Source organism: Poecilia reticulata, chromosome 13 (genome assembly GCF_904066995.2).
Source record: "Poecilia reticulata chromosome 13, P_reticulata-male-v2, whole genome shotgun sequence".
Taxonomy (NCBI): domain Eukaryota; kingdom Metazoa; phylum Chordata; class Actinopteri; order Cyprinodontiformes; family Poeciliidae; genus Poecilia; species Poecilia reticulata.
The window spans coordinates 25,956,648-25,976,495 of record NC_088842.1 but is presented as its reverse complement, the minus strand read 5'-3'; the positions used below and the strand labels follow the sequence as shown (position 1 = coordinate 25,976,495).

The 19,848-nt window shown below is 37.9% G+C and overlaps 1 protein-coding gene across 1 annotated transcript; it reads left to right on the top strand.

Moving 5' to 3' along the window:
* The first annotated feature begins 2,540 nt into the window (after positions 1-2,540).
* On the top strand, positions 2,541-19,119 carry LOC103474952 (alpha-2-macroglobulin-like). The gene is made up of 35 exons (XM_008426246.3): positions 2,541-2,656; positions 2,753-2,933; positions 3,051-3,207; positions 4,353-4,405; positions 4,606-4,626; positions 4,990-5,158; positions 5,333-5,417; positions 5,506-5,647; positions 6,130-6,247; positions 6,382-6,491; positions 6,576-6,743; positions 6,855-7,073; positions 7,910-7,970; positions 8,076-8,221; positions 8,329-8,478; positions 9,324-9,467; positions 9,585-9,666; positions 9,764-9,926; positions 10,096-10,321; positions 11,631-11,757; positions 11,905-12,026; positions 12,173-12,224; positions 12,608-12,691; positions 12,828-13,004; positions 13,246-13,321; positions 13,791-13,947; positions 14,058-14,132; positions 15,394-15,556; positions 15,643-15,830; positions 16,070-16,282; positions 16,431-16,549; positions 17,393-17,483; positions 18,090-18,158; positions 18,247-18,352; positions 18,465-19,119. The coding sequence occupies exons 1-35, from the start codon at positions 2,559-2,561 to the stop codon at positions 18,776-18,778; spliced, it is 4,626 nt and encodes a 1,541-aa protein (XP_008424468.2). The 5' UTR covers positions 2,541-2,558; the 3' UTR covers positions 18,779-19,119.
* The last annotated feature ends 729 nt before the right edge of the window (positions 19,120-19,848 follow it).

Here is a 19,848-nt window from a genome sequence, read left to right as displayed (position 1 = left end):
CAAAGCCAGTACGGGATCATTTTCTTCTGCATGTGAGGAGACTTGCTGTTTTCTTGAAGATGAAGTAATCATAAGTTCATATATTTCTCTATAACACGTTCAAATACCCTACAATCAACAACAGTGTATCGCATGAATATAAATACAATATAGACAATCTGTAGCTTTTCAATTACACTTCACAAAACAGGACCACTGCATATCTTTTATTTAGAAACAAACTGGGTCTTCAACATCAAAACTCAATGGCAGGAAGCAGAGAGGACATTACTGTAACTCACTTACTTTCAGGTCTCTTCGGAAAATAAAAATCTGCCAGTTGCTGTGGTAGAGAGGGAAGGCAGTAAAAAATTGTCTTTATCCAGAATCCTGGAGATTTCTTGCCAGGTCAAAGACACGGATATAAACTTATTGAAGTCTAAAAAGATGTCTTTGTAGTGCTTAATAATATAAAGAGACTCAAGTGTTAATGCTATATCACTGCCTTTATTTGTTTTGCAGCATGTTGTACCAACCAGCTTTGGAGATGTAGGTCACTTTATAAACCTGAGAATCAAGTATAACAAACTATAAATAATATGTGGAAAAGACTCAGTGTTACTGTGTCTTAGGGTTCTTCTTCTGTGTTTTAAAAGCCACTGGCCAGTCAATGAAAGCTGGATTTTATTTGGGGACATTGGGGGAAAGGGGTCTTAATACAAATGCAATGTCTTAGAAGAAATTTTAGAACCATTTTCTTTCTGCATTGCAACTACGCATAAATTTGTGTTCCTCTATCAAATAAAATGCACTGAACTGACAAAATGTTGAAATGTTAATGGGATGTGAATGCTTTTGTAAATCACCATGTTTAACTAATTCATTTTTATATTATTTGTCTATATTGTGAGTCACACAGATTATTTATGAACATGTTTGGACAAAGATGCATCAAACCGGTGACAACATGTGCAACATGAGAGGAACCATGTTCTGAGTTCTTGCAGCGGTTGGCTAAAGATTGAGATTAGGACTCAAAGAGACTTAATCAAACCTTCCCCAGATAATCTGTGCACTCAGCCACTGATATGTTCAGTACAGACAAAAACAACCTGTTTAGCTTACAATGACATGGAAAAAACTGAGCTTTTTTCATTCTATATGAATTCCTGCTCAGTCTTCTTTGAAGCTCTGTAAAATAATATGAACTTTTAATTTCAGTAATATGCCTCACTGTTCAGTTAATTCAGAATGACTATTGTCAAATAAGTTCATTTATTAATATCCTGGATTCCCTTCTTGTCAGATATCATGACTTTGTTGACGATAGTGACTGTTGCTGGTCTGTAAGATTAGTTTTTGACATGCTGCAAATTTGGATCTACACAACACCAAGACTTTCCTTGTTCTTCTGTCACCTCCCAGATAAAAACAAGTAGTTTTTGTCTTCCCCTATTCCAGCTGAAGAACAAACATTCTGTCAGCTCTACGTCAGGTCTTTGTGCTTTGCTTTCATAAAGTTACAGATAGTTTTGACTTGTTTGTTTTGTACAGTGTGACTAAGGCTAGCCAGATTGTTAGACAACAAGGAAATTTGCATTTGCTGATGCAAACTGATTGAACTCCACATTTTCATTATTTAGTTTAAAAATACTGCGACAGACTGGCGACCTGTCCAGGGTGTACCCTGCCTCTTGCCCGGAACGTTAGCTAGAGGCACCAGCAACCCTCCCGACCCCACTATAAGGGACAAGGGTGTAAGAAAATGGATGGATGGATAGTTTAAAAATATTCTGATACTACTGGGATGTTAGCAGAAATTTCCTGCTGAAAAGTTGATTTTTGTAAAAGAGCTTGGGTAACAAACTAAAATTTCCTGTGGTTGGGGGATCATTGGGTCAACACAACAAACTTTCATTGACGCACACACACTTTTGAGCAACTTAGTGAGACAAATTAAACATGCAAATCCAGGTTCTTCTTGCTGCAAAGCAAGTTACTAAGAAATTAGATCTGGAAAGTTGATTTTTGACAGTTGTATGAGCTCCCATTCCCTGTTAAGTATTTTGGTCTTTTCCTTTCAGTCCTTTCAGGATTGTAAACACAACCAGTAAAAGGTAGACTTCTTGTTTTGGATCAACCCAAAGGATTAAACAGAAATGCATTTGTGGTTTGACTTAATACTGGAGTTATAATAGAAACTGGCTTGCGGGGTACTGTGGTGGCACAGGTGTTTAACACAACCCATGAATGGAGTTCTAAGACCTCGACGCGGCTGTCGCAAGTTTGATTCCCAGCTTGGTGATCTTTGCCTCATGTTTTCCCCCTTCTCTCATTACCCATTTTCCCGTTAATTCACTATCAAATAAAGGCCACTAGAGCCAATAAATCCTAAAAAATTAAAAATAAAAATAAAAAACTGGTTTTCACTACATTACTACATGCATGTGTGAGATGCATAGATAAGGATGAGCCAGTGTTGGCTGATTACAGCAGTATGAGTGTGCCGTATGGTTTTATGGGTGGAGTTCAGCGTCTCTCTATTTAACAGCTTCTTTCTGTGAGGGACCATCACAGCCATGGCTAAGCCTGGGATTCGGATGTGCACTCTTCTTGTCTTATTTTGTGAGACGTACATGGGTCAAGTGTCTGCTTCTAATAGCACCAACTGTCCAATGTAAGTTGATGTGTGGATGTGAGCATGAAATGTTGCTGTCTTCCGTGTTGTATCCAACGAGATAACATCGGTGTGTCTTGATTTGTCTGTTTGCAGACATTATATGGCAAGTGTTCCAGGCATTCTTGAATCTGGATCAAAGAACAGCTTCTGTCTGAGTCTCTCTCAGCTCAGCTATCCTGTGTTGGTGAAGGTCATTCTGAAAGGCCTGGACAGCCAGAAGATTCTGCTGAGGAAAAGAACCAGCAATGGCTTCCATAAATGCTACCAGTTTTTGGTGATTTCCCATATTGAGACAGGTGTTGGGGCACTAAAACATTGAAGTAAAGAATTTATACATGATTGTTGTTTGGCATTCCTCCAAGTGAAATTAAGGTTTTAAAATGTCTTCCAGGTTCCTTCAGTGAAAGCAGAGGAGGAGCAACTAGTTGAAGTGTCAGTGAAAGGCGACAGTTTTTATTCCAGAGAAATCAAGAGAGTGCTGATCAAAAATTTTCAACCAAAGACATTCATCCAAACAGATAAACCGATCTACAACCAAGGACAAACAGGTAATTTTAAGCTGGTCTACTAAGATGATGACAACGCAGGTATTTTTTTTCTCACTATAAAAATTAGGTGGTTCATTAACTTGAATACAATGATTGGAAAATGTTTTTAACAAACAAGTCTATAGAAAAATGCAGTTTGAGTGCCGTATTTTTCGGACTATAAACAGCTACTTTTTTTCCCCACGCTTTGAAAATGCAGCTTATAGCCCGGAGAGGGTTTTCTGTGCATTTTCCTTCAACCGCCAAGGGGCTCTTTAGCAGGAAGTGAATCATTGGAAGTCAAACTTGGAAATCAAACAAGAAAGTGCTAGTTTTCATTTAGAACAAGCACATGCTAACAGCAGGCACGACGGAGAAATTTCTTCAAACTCATATGATGCAGCTTTTAAGTTGAGAGCTATCAATCTGGCAGTGCAGGAGGCAAATAGAGCTGCTACGCGTAAGTTCGGCATGAAAGAAACCATGGTTCGGCGTTGGAGACGGAGGGCTGTGTCTTTAATAAATCCAACAGCTTTTTAGGACGCTGCCCTCTGCTGCCCTCTGCTGGGTCCATATAGAAAACCGGGAGCGGCGGAGATACCAGCACCTTATAGCCCGTGTGGCTTATGTGTGTTCCTTTCTTTTTTTCCCCAAAGAATTTGTAGGTGCGGCTTATAGTATGGTGCGCTCAGTAGTCCGGAAAATACGGTATTTATCTGGGTTTTCACCAAGTTTGTACTGACTGATTGTTCCTCTGTTTCACAATATGTTAATATGTTAAAAGCACAAGAAAAGTTAATTGAAACTTGTCTTGATTTGGGAAAAATGTTCTCTGATTACACACATTTTCCCTTGAAAGATGTAATAATTTTTCCAGAAAGACAAAACTAAACAAGGAAGGGGAGTGACACCCTTATGTGTTTAAAAAAAATAATAAATTGTTGAACTTTTAAAACCAGTTACTGATGTCATAAACAAATTCTTGTTCATCTGTCTTCTAGAAAGTGGTAATGTGGTCTCTCCATCGGTCTGAACCCCAAAAATAGTTTGAATCTCTGTAACAAATCAGCAGATTGTTTTTTTCTGGAAAACACACAAACTCGACTAGCTTGTAAAGGTTATGGTGATCTTTTTCTTAACCTTCATATAACTTCTGTGAATTTCAGTGGAATTCAGAGTGGTCACACTGGGCACAAACTTGAAACCAGTCGAGGGACATGTAAGTACTTCAATTGTCTCTTTTTTTGGGTCAGTCTCAAGTCGCCTCTGTTTCCGAGGTTTGTAATGACCTGCTAGTGGCAACAAAAAATATCGAAAGAATTGAGAGAAATAATCTTAAAGTGTTTTTGTATTTGTGAATCATTACAGAATTCAAATGAAAGAAAATAAAAAATGTTATTTCTCTCTCTTTGTTCTTAGTATGACGCCATTGTGATCAGGGTAAGAAAGCACCAACAAACCATTTTTTATGCATCTTTTGTTAATTTATTATTTGAACTATCTGGGAATGTCTAGAATCCGATGAATTCCCTCTAGCAAACAAACTGCTTATTCAGGCAGAGTTGGTTCAGAATTGAGACATGTCACCTGTATATGTATTGCTGTAAAGATTTCACCTGAAATCAATGTCATAAAATAATATTATGGAAGAACAAAAGATATTCAAGTAAAACTTTGCTCCACCAAACCAAACTGAAATCTGACATTTTATCTCCACTCTCATTAGGCAACAATCACCTATGAGCTTTATTCAGACCTGACTTATTAGTTTCCTAACTACCTGTTCCTTGGGTGCATCAACAGGATCCTCACAACAACAGGATTGCACAGTGGACAAATCAGACGGCAGCTGCAGGAACCATTTTGCAGTTGTATTACCCTTTGGGCAACGAGGCCCTCGAGGGGTACTATCGAATCATCGTACAAATAGGCAAAAACAGGGTGTTTCATAGCTTCAAGGTCCAGAAATATGGTAAGTTAAAGCTATTTTATTCCTTTTTATATATACCAGTATATGTTCTGTTTTTATAAAAAATAAAAATATATACTGCTCAAAAAAATAAAGGGAACACTTTAACATTTAAGTGAACACTGAAGTGTGCCCTTTATTTTTTTGAGCTGTATATTTTTCTTATGTTGTTTTCAGGTTTGCCTAAGTTGGACGTTGTAGTTACCATACCTAAAGAAATAAGTGTTGGGCAAGAAACCTTTGAAATTACAGCATGTGGAAAGTGAGCAAAAGATAAGGCCTTCTCCATGCAAATCTGAGGCAGAACCAGTCTAATAAGAAGAGTCATTTTTGCTGTTCTTTTCTATTAGTTACACCTACGGACAGCCTGTGGATGGAAATGTTACACTCAGGATCTGCAGACCTCTGAGGAACCGGAACTCCTGCAGAGCTCCCACCAGCTCTAAAAATGATGTCAGCATAACTTCTCTCTGCAGGACGACACAGAAGCAGGTGCAGTTGCTACAGTTACAGTCTTCACATAAATCATTAAGAAAGAAAGATATTTAAAATGTTTATCCTTTTTCCTCAGACAGAATAGTTTACAATGTATAAATAATGTGGGACCAACTTTATATTAAGCATCTTTTCATTTTGAATAAACATGCAGGCTTTAGCATCTGTTTTCTTCAATGAAGGATTCAATCAGAAGAGGCAATGAATGCTTAGCACAAGAAACAAAGCAATCTTGAGATGCATCTGGTTAAATTTTTTAGAAGTTGAATCCGTCTTTTAGTCTTTACACTTGTCTCATAAAAAATTCCTTGTTAAGGAAAATGACTGGTTTCATTGACATTGATGGAGATCTGTGTCTGATGGTAGTTGCCCAAAAAAACTGTTGTAGTAAAAAATTGGAGCTGAGCAAAAACACCTGCAAATGTGGACATTAATCAAGATGGGAAGCATACTTTACCTCTTTGTTTGCTGTTTTCCAGGCATGCAACAAAGGCTGTGCCACATTTGTCTATAAAGTGTCAAGTTTTACCAGACCTGACCCAAAGCCATTTCTGGATGTGTTGGATCTCAGTGCCATAGTACTGGACAGGTTGACATGTAAGTCCCACTTTTGTTCAGATTCAATCTCCCCCAAAAAATTACTTCCAAACTCATTTAGAAGGTAAAACATGTTAATAAAAACAATGTTGAAGCATGGGAGTGTTGTAAAATGGAGGTTTTCTGCTGTTCAGGTGCTTCGCACACACAGTGGGAGAGGATAAAGTTAACCTACCTCGTTGGAAGGTTGTTTTTCAAAAAGGTCCTGAAGACTTACAGCCAAGGAACAAATCTGGATGGAAAAGTGAGTTCAGCATGTGGGGCAGCACCAGATGAGACTGTTTAAGTTTGTTGGACTCGCAGTGACACGGTCTTATTTCATGTCCAGGTTAGAGTGGTGGACTACCTCGGCAATCCTGTACCTCAAATGACGGTATATCTTTTTGTGGGTAAAAAAGGTTCCCCTTATGTTGCGGACACTTTAAAAACAAATCACAAAGGAATCGCCAACTTTTCTCTTGAAACAGAAGATTTCAGAGGGGAGATGCAGCTCTATGTATGTACGAGAAAGCTTTAAACGATGTTTGTGCATTCAAAACTGAGCCTGTCTGCCTGGATTGTTCACCTTAAATGTTCCTTTTTCTTTATTCTGTTTTTGTCTAATCAGGCAAGCAGCACAGACAACCTGGAGCCCCCAGGAAAAAATGTCCCCTTCTATGGCGTTGCAACGGTCACAGTTTTTGAATCTGGTCCTGGTCCCTCAGCATGCGGGTTTCTCAGAGTAGTTCCAATTGATAGACGACTTCGCTGCTATAGACAAGAAGAGGTCACTATTCAATACAGTTTAGAGCAACATTTGTGGAACTCTCTGGACATAGTATATCTGGTGAGTCCGTCTCTTCTTTTTTCAGTTTCTTATCTCTCCAACAAATGAACAGTAACAAGATTTTTTCAGATGTAAAAATCAAGAACTTTTACGAAAGATTAGCATTAGAAGGGAACGTCTTCCCATCTGTGGAGAAATTCAGTAAAACCTTACATGACTATATTGCAAAAATGATATGTAATCATTTCATAAACACATGAAGACATTTTCCATCACAAGCGTTGGGCAAACTTGCTCTGTTGCCAATTAATACCCACGTTTCCTGCCCTGCCACTTTTATTCCCTCCTCCTTCCATTTCATGCCTCCAAATTAACCAATGAATACCCATGCATTTAAACCTTGCATTAACAACTGATTCCCTAATTAACATATTTGCACCCTTAATGATCCTTTGTCCGTTGTAACCTTGTGGTGAGGCCTGTACCCACCACCGCCGATGTAGAAGTATACATAAACCTTAAACAACTCTACTTATTTTATTCTTGATCCTTGTTTTGTCACCTGATACAGAAAATTGGTGATAAGGTTTATGACTCATGAACAAACCAAAGGAACTTTAAATGCATCAGAACGAAATGAATATAAAATATTAAAATATTCAAACATGAATTCTAGACATGAATCTTTGCATAAATATATTACATTAGAATAAGCCAATCCAATGTGCCAAGATTTGATAAACTTCTGTAGCACGTAAAAAAAAAAAACAGGGTTGAATTGTGTGTCTTAGTTATTCTTTCCAAGGTATAAAAACTTAATTAAGTTCAAGGTTTATTTGGAAAAAAAAAGTCCCAGTGCATTTTTTATAACTGGTAGCTCTTGTTGAACTCTCCAGATCTTGTCCAGAGGAATCATAGTACACCAAGGATTTGTTCACCTGCATATGGATAATCCAAGTATGGCTGCACCGCCTGCTCTAATATTTTATTAGTTCCATTGAAATATGGCTGTTTAGAAACACCTTCTAAACAACACAATCAATGCTCTGTTTACTCTTTCAGAAATCCAGGGTGAATTCTCCTTCAATTTGACAGTGCGGACAAGATATGCACCTTCCATCCAAGTTGTGGCGTACACCGTTCTCGAGTGTGAGCGAGTGCTCGCCCACAGTGAAAGGTTTTACACCAAGGACTGCTTTACCAACACGGTTAGTGGCCCTACCTGCCTTCTAACAATAGCAGCTAAACACATTGACTTAGAAAGTCCTAATGATTGGCATTTAGTGTGCTTTTTTTATTTATTTATGGATTTCAGGTGTTGCCAAAGTTTTTACCTTCTCCAGTCTTCGCTGGTGAGGATGTCAAATTGTGCATTAAGACCAAGCCTAATTCAGTTTGTGGGGTGAGCCTCATAGATCTGAATGTATTCGCAAGGGCTGATGTAAGCAATCTGGACGCAAATCAGGTAATTGGAGACATGAAGCGAAGAGGGGCATGAGGGATAGTTCAGGACTTATGAGACAGGGTTGTGTTAAAAGCTTCTGCACAATTTTTATCTTACCTACAATAGATGAATCTCTTGCAATCTTTATTTTTTTACAAACTCAGATTACTCAGTCCTGGAGCAGAGGCTTCTGACTAGTCTGATACTTCCACCATTTTAGTACAACTTCAGTTTGGGAAGCATTACAGCAGTTTATGCTAATGTTTTCATACCAGACAAGGGAAACTGTCAAATAAAAACAACTTATCTTTGCTGACTGGCAAAGTTTTATTTAAAAAAAAATGTTAAAAAAAAAATAAATAAAAAAGACCAAAGCCATTTACTTCAGTCTGCCATCATTTAAATAGAAAAATAGAACAATCCTAGCATCAGGATCAAGGTTTCATTAATAGATATATGGAACAACGTCCAAAAGTCCCAGAAGTTGCATTGACACCCATTCAAACTTCATATACTTTGCATATGTGTTGAATCTATCTGTTAAGTGGTTATTCACATAGAAGACTATGACTGTTTTCACACAAATTGGACCAAGGAGGTGGTGCATCACTATCTTCCAATGTAAAACACACCAGGAGCAGAAATTATCAACCGTTTCCGGTCAGAGTACCTGCCTGAAAGACAACAAAGTGGTGTTAATACAAAATGTAGTGGTTTAATTGATTTTTCTATTCAAATTTCAAAAGATTCTCCACAAAAAAAATTGACAAATTGAAAGAATATAATACTTTTGTCTTGTAGTAACAAATCTGTAGAAGACATTTACCATATTTTTTGCCAAAGGTGTTTTTTTTCTCCTTCTTCAGATTTATGGATATCTGCCCATCAAGAAGCCAGAGCCTCTTCCCCCTGAACTTGTGGATGAACCTGAATGTGTAGAGGTGAAACCAAGGACCTCTTATTTTGCTTTCACCAACCAAGAGAAAGAGGATGCCAACACAGTTTACACGGTATCACTAACACACATTCTTTTACTTTTGCATAGTTTTTAGGCACGGGCTGTTGTACTAGTATGCTGGTTTAAATTTTCGTTGGTAATCATTGATTTTGTACATTGCTTAATCCAGACTCAAGGACTGCAGCTGCTAACAAACTTGCCCATCCAAAACCCCACATGCCTCAAGCTGGGAGGAAAAAAATATCATGAAGGTTTTTATTTTCTAACTGAGCCATTTCAACCCCGTTTCTGTCCGGCATAGTAGGCTAAATCACATTGAATAATTTAACTTTACATTACGTTTTCTAGCTATGTTATCAAGAAAGATCAAACCCCAGTATTCAGAAAGAAGGGCTTTGGAAAGGCGACCAATTCCTGATCCAGGAAGACTTTCATACAGCTGCTATGATGAGCTGGAGCCCGTGTACAAACTTTCCACCGAGACGTGGCTGTTTCACCTGGTGAAAGTTGGGTGAGATGTAGTTTTAAAAGCATTTCATTTTTTTTAAAAGGGAAAATGTCTGTGATTCCTATGCCTCAGTGAAGATTATTGAGAAAAAGAAACTGACTCAGTTTTAAATCTAATCATGTGCTTAAATTTGACCACCTGAGACAGTGTGATTGTGTTATTACTGCTCCAGAGAGACGGGACACACCTGTGTGTCTTACGCCATCCCCAACATTGTCACCACCTGGAATACAGAAGTCTTCTGCGTGTCACCTCACGCTTTTGGTTTGGCCCGTCCTGTACTGCTTAGTGTCTTCAAGCCATTTTCGCTAGATTTCAAGCTTCCTTACGTCATGATCTGGGGCGAGAGCCTCAAACTGAAGTCGATCGTCCATAACTATCTACCCACCTGCCTCAAGGTAAAAGATGATTTTACATAAACTAGTTAGGTAATTAAAGACAGGAAAAGGAAACGATTCCTAAATGGCAAACTGCATTTTTAATCTTTAGCATAAAATAGTCCAATGCAGATTTGAGAAGTTTGCATATGTGGTTTGTATACTTTTCTAATTCGCAACAAGTGATAATTCGCAACAAGATATAATTTTTTTTTTTTTTACAAACAGAAAAAAGTTTCATTAAACTATGCTAATGCTGCGTAATATATCATATCCCAGTCATTATTAAAATTTTAGTGTGTTCACTATCGCAATCATAAATGACAACTTGGATGCCATATGTAGTGGGTCTCTTATTCTAGGCTTTAAAAATAATATTAATAATTTAAGATTGATTAATTTATTTCTATGTTCGATAAAGATGCCAAGGATCGTGTAGGTCACATGGACACAAGGTCTATGAAAAGGCAATATAAAGTGAGTTGATCTATTAAACTGAACAGGATGAAAATGAAAACTAAAGACTGGGGTATAGACTATTTTAGATTTGAAGTGTCTTTAAGAGACTGGTCCTTTTTATTGTTACACTGAATAGTTCATACTTTGATCTTTTTGTAATTTTTTCCAGATTGACTTAAACACTGTGCTATTGTTGTTACTGGTCACATTTCGAAGCTGCAGAAGAGTGATCATTAGAAATTCACCAAAATGAATATTTTAGCATCTATATCTGATATTAAAACTGCTATTGTGGCAGAATTTAAACATATTTACTGTTATCATATATGTATTTCCCTATACTTTCAACACTGTGTAAAAACAACCACGCCGCCTTCATTGCTTTTCTGCTTTAGTTAAAGACCTCATAATCATGCTGTGATGCCTCAGACCCCCAGTCTGCATTTATAATATCCAAATGGATCCCATTTAGGTAGGAAATTAGCTGAAAACCAGGCACTAAATAAGATTGTCCACAGACTGTGTAATAGCCCCTACGATAATTGTCTTTGCGGGTTTTATGCAATTAACTCTGGGTAAAAAGTAGGAGAAAGATATATCTTGTGCGATTTGTAACACATTTTTGTAATACCAATTTAAGACCCTATTCAGCTTAAGTGGTTTATATTGTATAATATATGTTTATATTCCAGATAAAAACGTCACCCTGAGATGGGCAGATAGGCTTTCTGCCCATCTAGCATAAAAAAAAACTCTCAGAAGCCTAAACGTCTCCAGCTGTAGCTCCTATGGTTCTAAAAAATGTATTCTAAACAATTTTGGAAATACATGTAGCCTGTTCAAAAAGTGAACTCACCTTTTTCATCAACAGATCAAAATTACTGCAGCCGCATCCTCAAGTTACATCCTTACTCTCCTATCTACTGACCAGTGTACGTTTTGTCTCTGTGCGGGCGAGCACAAGGTCATCCGCTGGACCTTCACTCCAACGTACTTAGGTAGAGAAAAGGGAAGACTTTTGTACAGAAAGTGGCCGAATGACTTTCCTTTGTTCGTCGGCTCATTTTCATTCCTCACGACAATTCACTGCAACCTCTCTGCTTTCCAGTATTTTAGGAATTAACAGAAGCTGGCCTTTCTTTCAGGGGATTTGATGGTCAGTCTGACTGCTGAGGCTGTGTCTTCTCAGACTCCTTGTTGCGATCAAGAAGTGACGGTGCCAGAAAGTGGTCGCAGCATTGTGGTGACGCGACCTCTCAAAGTGAAGGTTGAAAATGACAATAATAAAAAAAAAAATCCAGATGTAGAAATATATATGCATTACTGTCAAAAATATATTGACTCATTAATGTCATTAAAGAGCTGATGCTTGCTCAGACAAAGAGAAAAATCTCTCTTCAATCTCTTTTTCAGGCAGTTGGATATGAAATAATAAAAACATACAGCTGGTTGCTCTGTCCAAAAGGTCAGTATGGGTTTGCATATACACAACATGCATGATAATTAGGCATCAACTTCTGAATCTATAATAACAATTGCTGTCTAGAGAATATGTTTCATGGTGCTAATCTTCCGGTAAGGGCTGTGAAACTTCATATTTTATATTAATTGGCTAATAATTATCAGATGACTTGTGTTAGCATATAGAATAGAATAAAAATAATTCCAGGTCAGTTGATAAAATTATTGTGACATCCCAGAAAAGGTAATGAACCAAGTCAGAACATTGCACATTTGTTTTTCGATTCACAAACATGGCAAATTAGGAAATACTCAGAGCAGCCTAAGTACTAATTCTTCCCCTCTGCTTATGTTTAAAGTGCTGTTTTTGTTTTTGCCTGCGCGCAGGACACTGTTTAAGTGAAAAATTGGAGACACATATCCCCGACAATGTGGTTAGTGGCTGTCTGAAGGCCAAAGTCTCAGTTTCAGGTAAACTGATTATATTATCCAAGATGATTTATTTTCATAAAATAATGTTGGGACGACACCTAAAAATGTGACTACGAATCAATTTGAACTCAAATGTCAGAGCATGATCATCTCCCACGAGTCTGTTTTTATGCAGGTAACATCCTCAGCCGCAGTGTGGAAAACCTGGGTGATTTGCTGTTTCTGCCGTATGGCTGTGGGGAGCAGAACATAGCTTTCATGGCAATTGACACTTACATCCTGCACTACCTCCAAAAGACTAACACGCTGTCCCAAGAAACTGAGAAGAAGGGAATCAACTACCTGATTACTGGCAAGTTTTTATCACCTTTTGAATGCAGAGAGAAGTAAAAGTGTGTGTTAAATACATTCCTTCAGTTAGAGTGTAATCTTCTGTTTGGTCTTTGGCCTTGTTAGACGTAAGGTTTTCGTCTGTTTTAGCTTCCTATTCACAGACATTAACGTATTTAAGAACACAGCAAACCAAAACTGAATCTCTACCTCCTATTGCCATGTGCACTATAACCAGACGTGTTATCACCGTTCTTGTACAGGCTACCAGAGACAGCTGGCCTACAGGAAGAAGACGGGTGCATTTAGCACATTTGAAAAAGGAGAGGAGAACACTTGGTAAGAACACAACTGATAAGTTTAGATCCAAAATGTTTTTACTGAAGACCTTTAATAAAGATGATTTTTGTCACAATGAAGTATTAAGCCCTCAAGTTTCACTTTGATATTGGTTATCACCGCAAACTTTAGTAATCTCACAGCCAGAGACAAGAAGCTGCTCTGAAGTCAGCCTTCAAAAGTCTACACACCCATGTTAAATGTTTTTGTGATTAAAAAAAAATAGTGCAGGCTTCCATGTATTTCAAGAGGTTTTAAAAAAATCTAGAATCTTTGCAGTATAATTCAGCCCTCAAAGTCAGAATTTTTTGAAAACGATCCTTTTCTACTTCTTTAACCTTTTATGCACCACATTTCTGCTGCTGTTAAAGTGTCACTCAGCAGTCTCTGCTAATGTGGTGCTGTGTATTCTACTGTTGCAGTGTTTGTTTGCTAGGAAAATGTCAAACTTTGTTTTTCTCTCCTCCAGGCTCACTGCCTTCGTGATGGTGACATTTTACAAAGCTCAGAGCTTCATCTACATTGATCCCAAGATTATTGAGGAGGCTCGGAAGTGGCTGGAATTCCAACAGCGGGACAACGGTTGTTTCAAAGTGTCCGGAAAACTCTACAACAACTATATTAGGGTAACCCAATTACACAAAGGATTTTTGCAAAGAGCGTGTCAATTGATATAATTCTTACTAACAAGGACAGTTATACAGATGTTAATCTGTCCATGGTTCTGTCTCCATAGGGTGATGTTCCTGATGAAGTGACGGTCACTGCCTACGTTACCGCAGCCTTACTTGAAACCAACATACCAGCAGACGTAAGTTAATGTAATAGAGTCCAGATTTTGTGGCTGATTTATCAGAACCAAATTTGTAAAACTCTAACTTTTAAATACCAGTTTCAAACAAAATCAACAACCAAAACATTATAAATATTATTTACTATTCTAAAATGTTTATTAGGAAAAATAAAAACAGCATTTCACAAAAACAACAGAAAGTTACTGGAAATCAAACAGATGTAATAAAATCCTCCAGGCTTTCAGAAAAATGTGTCTCTGCTATTATAAACCAGCTAAGAAATAATTAGAAATTTACATCATATCTCATATATTTGTTTTCAAAACAAACTGTGGGACTTTAGCCTTTTTCTGTGTTTTATCTACTAAATATTTTATTAAAAAAATATGTTGAGTCTGTTGAGTCTGGCAAGGTTTAAATACCTTAATCATTCAGTTGTTTATATTTTCCTCAGAAGACTATTTAGCTAAGTTTAGTTTTCCAACTGTTTTTGTTGTCAGTCACTCAAAAATGCCTGAATCTTTACACCATCTGATTTCTAAAAGTAGTACATGTAATAATCTTATTTTACATTTATTATGGAATGGAGATTACAAAATCATAGTAAGTAGGTTATTTAGACCAAGCATCAGTTTGATACAACAGAACAATAATTCTCCTGGTAAAATGTTGCCTGTGCCTATAGCTGCAGTACTTCAGGTCCAAATATATTAAAAACTACAGTAACCCCATGTTTCTGTTTTGCAGATTAAAAAAAAAGATATATTGAAGGCTTGTTACTTTTCCATGTGACTAATTTGTTTTGATTTCAGTTTGTTAAACGTCTATCGATAAATCCATTTTCTATACTTTCTTAGACATGATGAGGGGCTCCAGAGTCTTGGGGAAGGGTTAGATATTTATCTCCATTTAGGCAATGTGCCAGAATAACCATAAAAACACACCTAAAGTCAATTTAAAGTGTCCAGTCAGTGTTAGGATATATTGAGTGTGTGAAGAAATCAAACCCATGCATGTGAGCAATCTGCAAACTCTACTGAGAAAGGCTCCATTTAAGTTTCAGCCTGTGAAGTAACAGTTCTAACCACTGGAGCTATCGCACGTCCACATCTACAAGAAATTACCAAAAAACTACTGATGGATCAGAATCAAATATGCATCCTGCATAATTCCAAATTCAGTGTACCAAACTTATCTGAAATGTCCCTTCATGTTCCAATCATTCAAATATTACTTGAAAACTCTCCTAGATGACTTTGTTTTCTTTCATCTGTTAAGAATCCTGTGGTGAAGAAGAGCTTGTCATGCCTGAAAGACTACATCTATGATTTCAGCAACACTTACGCCACAGCTCTGTTTGCATACGTCTTCACGCTGGCAGAAAACTGGGAGGCTCGCTCTAAGCTTCTGCACTACCTTGACTTGGTCGCAATAAGAGAAGGTGAGTCTGCTTCCTGATATAAGCCATCCAGGATTTGCCACCGATGCATGTGCTTGTAATGCTAACACAGCTGCAAACTTGTTTAGGAGATCTTCAATACTGGTGTTTGACACCAAAGCAAAACCCACGTTCTCTGTGTGTGGAGATCAGTTCTTATGTGCTACTGGCCAAAGTCGGTCACTCTCTCTCCGAAGGAGACCTGTCCTGCTCCTTGAGTATCATCAGATGGCTTATTAAGCAGCAGTCCTACTACGGAGGCTTCGAGTCCACTCAGGTTTGTGTTGGATTACAAATCAAGACGCTGCTCTTAAGTGCACATACCAGAAAATCAACATAATCTTACTAAACTTGCCAAAAACAGATATTCTACTAAAATTCTAACATTTTCTGGCTTCCCTCAAAAGAATATTTTTCGGGGTATATTAATTTGCGCTTACTATTGTCATCCAGTTATTATCTAATGTCTGGGACAGGGTCAGGGATAGTAAATGCTGTGTGTGTTATATGTTGTAGGACACAGCTGTGGCTATTAAAGCTATGACCCTCTACAGCTCTAAAGTTTTGAATCGAGAAGGTTCCTCCTCTGTGACTGTGTCATCCCCCACTGATCACTTGTTATTCCAAGTGAATCAAAATAACAAGTTGGACCACCAGGAGCTGGTGCTGCAAGGCCTGAAAGGAAAGTACTGGCTGAGAGCTGAGGGCACTTCATGCTCTGTAGTACAGGTCAGTGACTGAAACAGTTGGATGATGGTCAAAGATTAAAAAAAAAAAAGACCATACTTTTTTGTTGAAAAGAAACGAAATAAGGTTGTTGAAAAATATTGGTATAAAGAATAATTGTCTTAACTTCCAATTTTCACCTGGTTTCCAGGTTACTTTTGTTTACAACGTCCCTGTTTCAGCCGTTGTCAGCAGTTTCAGCGTGGAAGCCAAAGTAGAGATCCACAACTGTTGCCATGACCGCTTAGTCACGCTGAAGCTGAAATCCTCGTGAGTAAACAAGCAAGTTACTGTTACAGGCAGGTAGACTGTTGTCATTTAGCCATTCATCTTTAATACATACGAGGTTTGGGGGTTACTTGGAGCTGTTTCTTTCAAAGCAGTCACTATTCCAAATTTGTGTTCACTCTAGACATGTCATCAGTCTTATTTCATGGGCTACATAGAGATAAGCAACCACACCACCATGCTATTATTTTGCACTGTTGGGGAAAAAAGCTAGATTAGCTGGAGATTCAGTGTGAATTCACAAAAAGAAAAAGGCACACAAAACTTCACCAAGAGAGGCTTCAGCAGAGATTTGAACTTACAACCTTTTTGCCCCACAATGTCACACTATTATGACACAATAACTCCTTCCATCCATTTACTATACCTGCTTAATTCTTGTACGAGTTGAGAGGATATGGGAAGGATACACTATGTCCAACAGTCATTTTGCACCAATCTGATGGTATCTGATGGTACCAATCTGATGATTAGGTAACAGATTTAAAGCAATAAACAAAATTTTGTAGTGGAGCTCGTGTGCATATTTATTAAATAGCAGCAAAAATGTTTATTGAATTGTAAATTAATTCATTTTTCAATCAGAAAAATTGCACAATTTTCTGTCTGTCCCACAGGATCTGTGGAACATTTTGTGGGTCTTCACCAACATGCATTGATTTCTGTTGATTTAACATAAACCTTGGGATTAAATGGTTTATCAAGAACAATTCCTACTTGAACATAATCTTAGATGATCTCATACTTAGCTCATTTCATAGACACTGAACAAAAGACATTGTTGTTAAGAACAAGAGTGTGACCATTTTCATCCTTGCCTAACAGATACAGTGAAGGCCGCAGCTCTACCAACATGGTGGTCCTGGACATTGCAGTGCCCTCTGGATTCTGGCCTGTTCCAGCATCCTTGTGGAATGTGAGTAACTCTTTAATGTGAAGTGAAATGTTGCAATAAAGTGTGCATTGATACAATTCCAATAGAAACTTTGTATACACTCTCACGCATGACTGTAACTTTAACTTTGTCGCTCTGCCTATGTGCGAAGCTGCAAATTTCAGTCATCCTTAAAGGGATTAATATCGGAGATGCTTGTAATTCAGACAGAATCAAGATGCCCTAACAGGACAATAATCCCAAACATACACCTGAACTGGTTTTAGAATGGATTGAGAAAGCTGTGTTTAACTTCTCGATTTCTCCTGAAAGCCCTAAATTTACAGGACATTTAAAATGTATAGAACATGCAAATAAGAGACACATCAGTTGTAATAAATCAACATATTTAAATAAATCTACCAATTTTGCCAAGATGAAGTGCTCAAGTGTCCAGTCAGCAACATGTCAGAACCTACAATAAGCTTGTCTCCCAGGTGCAACTTGCTTAGTTTAGTTGCTGTTTGTGCCTGTAATTAAGCCTCCATGTATAATTTTGACCACTTGAGGATAAGAGATAATCCATATCCTAACTTGTGCACCAAAACACACACACATAACATTTACCTGAATGTCTTCTCCTCACAGCTAAAGAAAGGGGTGTTGGTGAGCAGCGTTGAACACAAGGACGGTCATGTTTTTGTGTACCTACAGGAGGTGAGAGGAAGTTAGCGTGTACTGCAGCAGATGCTGCTGGTGAAGTTTGCTGCCTGGAGTTGAGGTTTTTTTAATTTTTCTTGTTTAGTTACAAAAGGATATTCCTGTGTTCCACGAGTTGGAGATGATTCAGGAGTATGAGGTGCAGCACCTTAGGCCATCGACGGTCACCATCTATGATTACTACTGTCCAAGTAAGACTGCACAGCTTAGTGTTCAGCAAATCAAGCGATTACAGATCTGGATATGATCGAGATTAAATACGTTTGATCATTTAGTTCAACTTCTTTTTTCTTTTCTTTGAAGGTGTCAAGGGTGTGACAGAATACTGCGGAAAGAACTGCTACGAGATAGAGAATTCACATGATCACTATCAACCCCAGGACAACAGATATAAACCCAACCACCAAAACCGTCATGACCACCAAAGACACCACCATGACTCACATTACCACCCCAGCCACCAGGAACCGCCCCCACACAAATACCACAGCCGGCGCCACCACCACTTACTTCCCTTCCACCGCTATAGGCATGGCAGCCACAATCTCTATCACAACCACCCCAGATATGACAATGACAATGACAATGACTATGACGGCGATTATTACCGTGGCTAAAACAAGGACTCAGTCGTCCAACAGGCATGACTGTCTCTGTTTAAAAATCAGCTGGTTATTAAACTGGCTACATGCACTGTTCAAACTGCAAATCTTCTGAGATTTTACTAATTGTTCTTTTTATTCTTTTTTTTTTAGATTGTAGCCATCCTCAAGGTCATCAGTGATTCAGACATTATCTAAACACCTGTTTTTTAAAATGCTGTTTGGTGTTTTTTGTGTTCTCCTGCAATCTAAGCTAAAATATAAAGAGTTTTGTGGTGCATTAATAAATCTAAACATTAAGGGGTATAAAGATATAATAAACTGATTGAGTGGGACGAAAAACCTGCGTTATTTATTTTTTTTCACATTCTCATCTGCTCACACAGCTTTGTACTTCGACAGTTTGGTATTATTATAAAATCAGAAACAAGCACTGGTTAAAATTAAAGAAAGCAATGGATAAATGGTTGCGTTTTACATATTTTGTAAAAAAAAAAAAAAAAAAAAAGCTGGTAAAAAATGTGTCTGTGATAGTGATGAGTCTATTATGCTTTTTTATGCATAATTATGTTTTTATACCAGTGTGGTGTTTTTAGGTTGATGTGTGGTGCTAAGGAGGGGTCTGTCCAGGGCAGCCTTCCTGTTAGCACCACCTCTGACAACAGGTTCAGGTCCATAATTGAATAATTCAGAAGAACATTCAACAATTTAAATTTAAACATGAAAACTGATTTATTTTTGTGCTGAATCAACACTTGGCCACATACAATTTCATTTCCTCTGGTCTGGATGATGACGGTCAATGGAGAGATCTGCTGAAACTGCTGTTCAGAGGTCACCCTGTCTAATCCATCTCTTATATTTGCAGGTTTTCATCTGAAATTAATTCCATGTTTTCCTTCCAGGATGGGACCTGTCTGTCAGTATTTAAGTCTGTGTTTTTAACCCAGTTTCTCCTAGACATTTTGTTGCACCTGTTTTCTCTCTCTCTCTCTCTCTCTCTCTCTCTATTCTACCTCAACTAACTCTCTTTTCTGAATCATGGTTTTTTTCTGTCTTTTTCTGCTCTGTTCTTTCAAATGGGA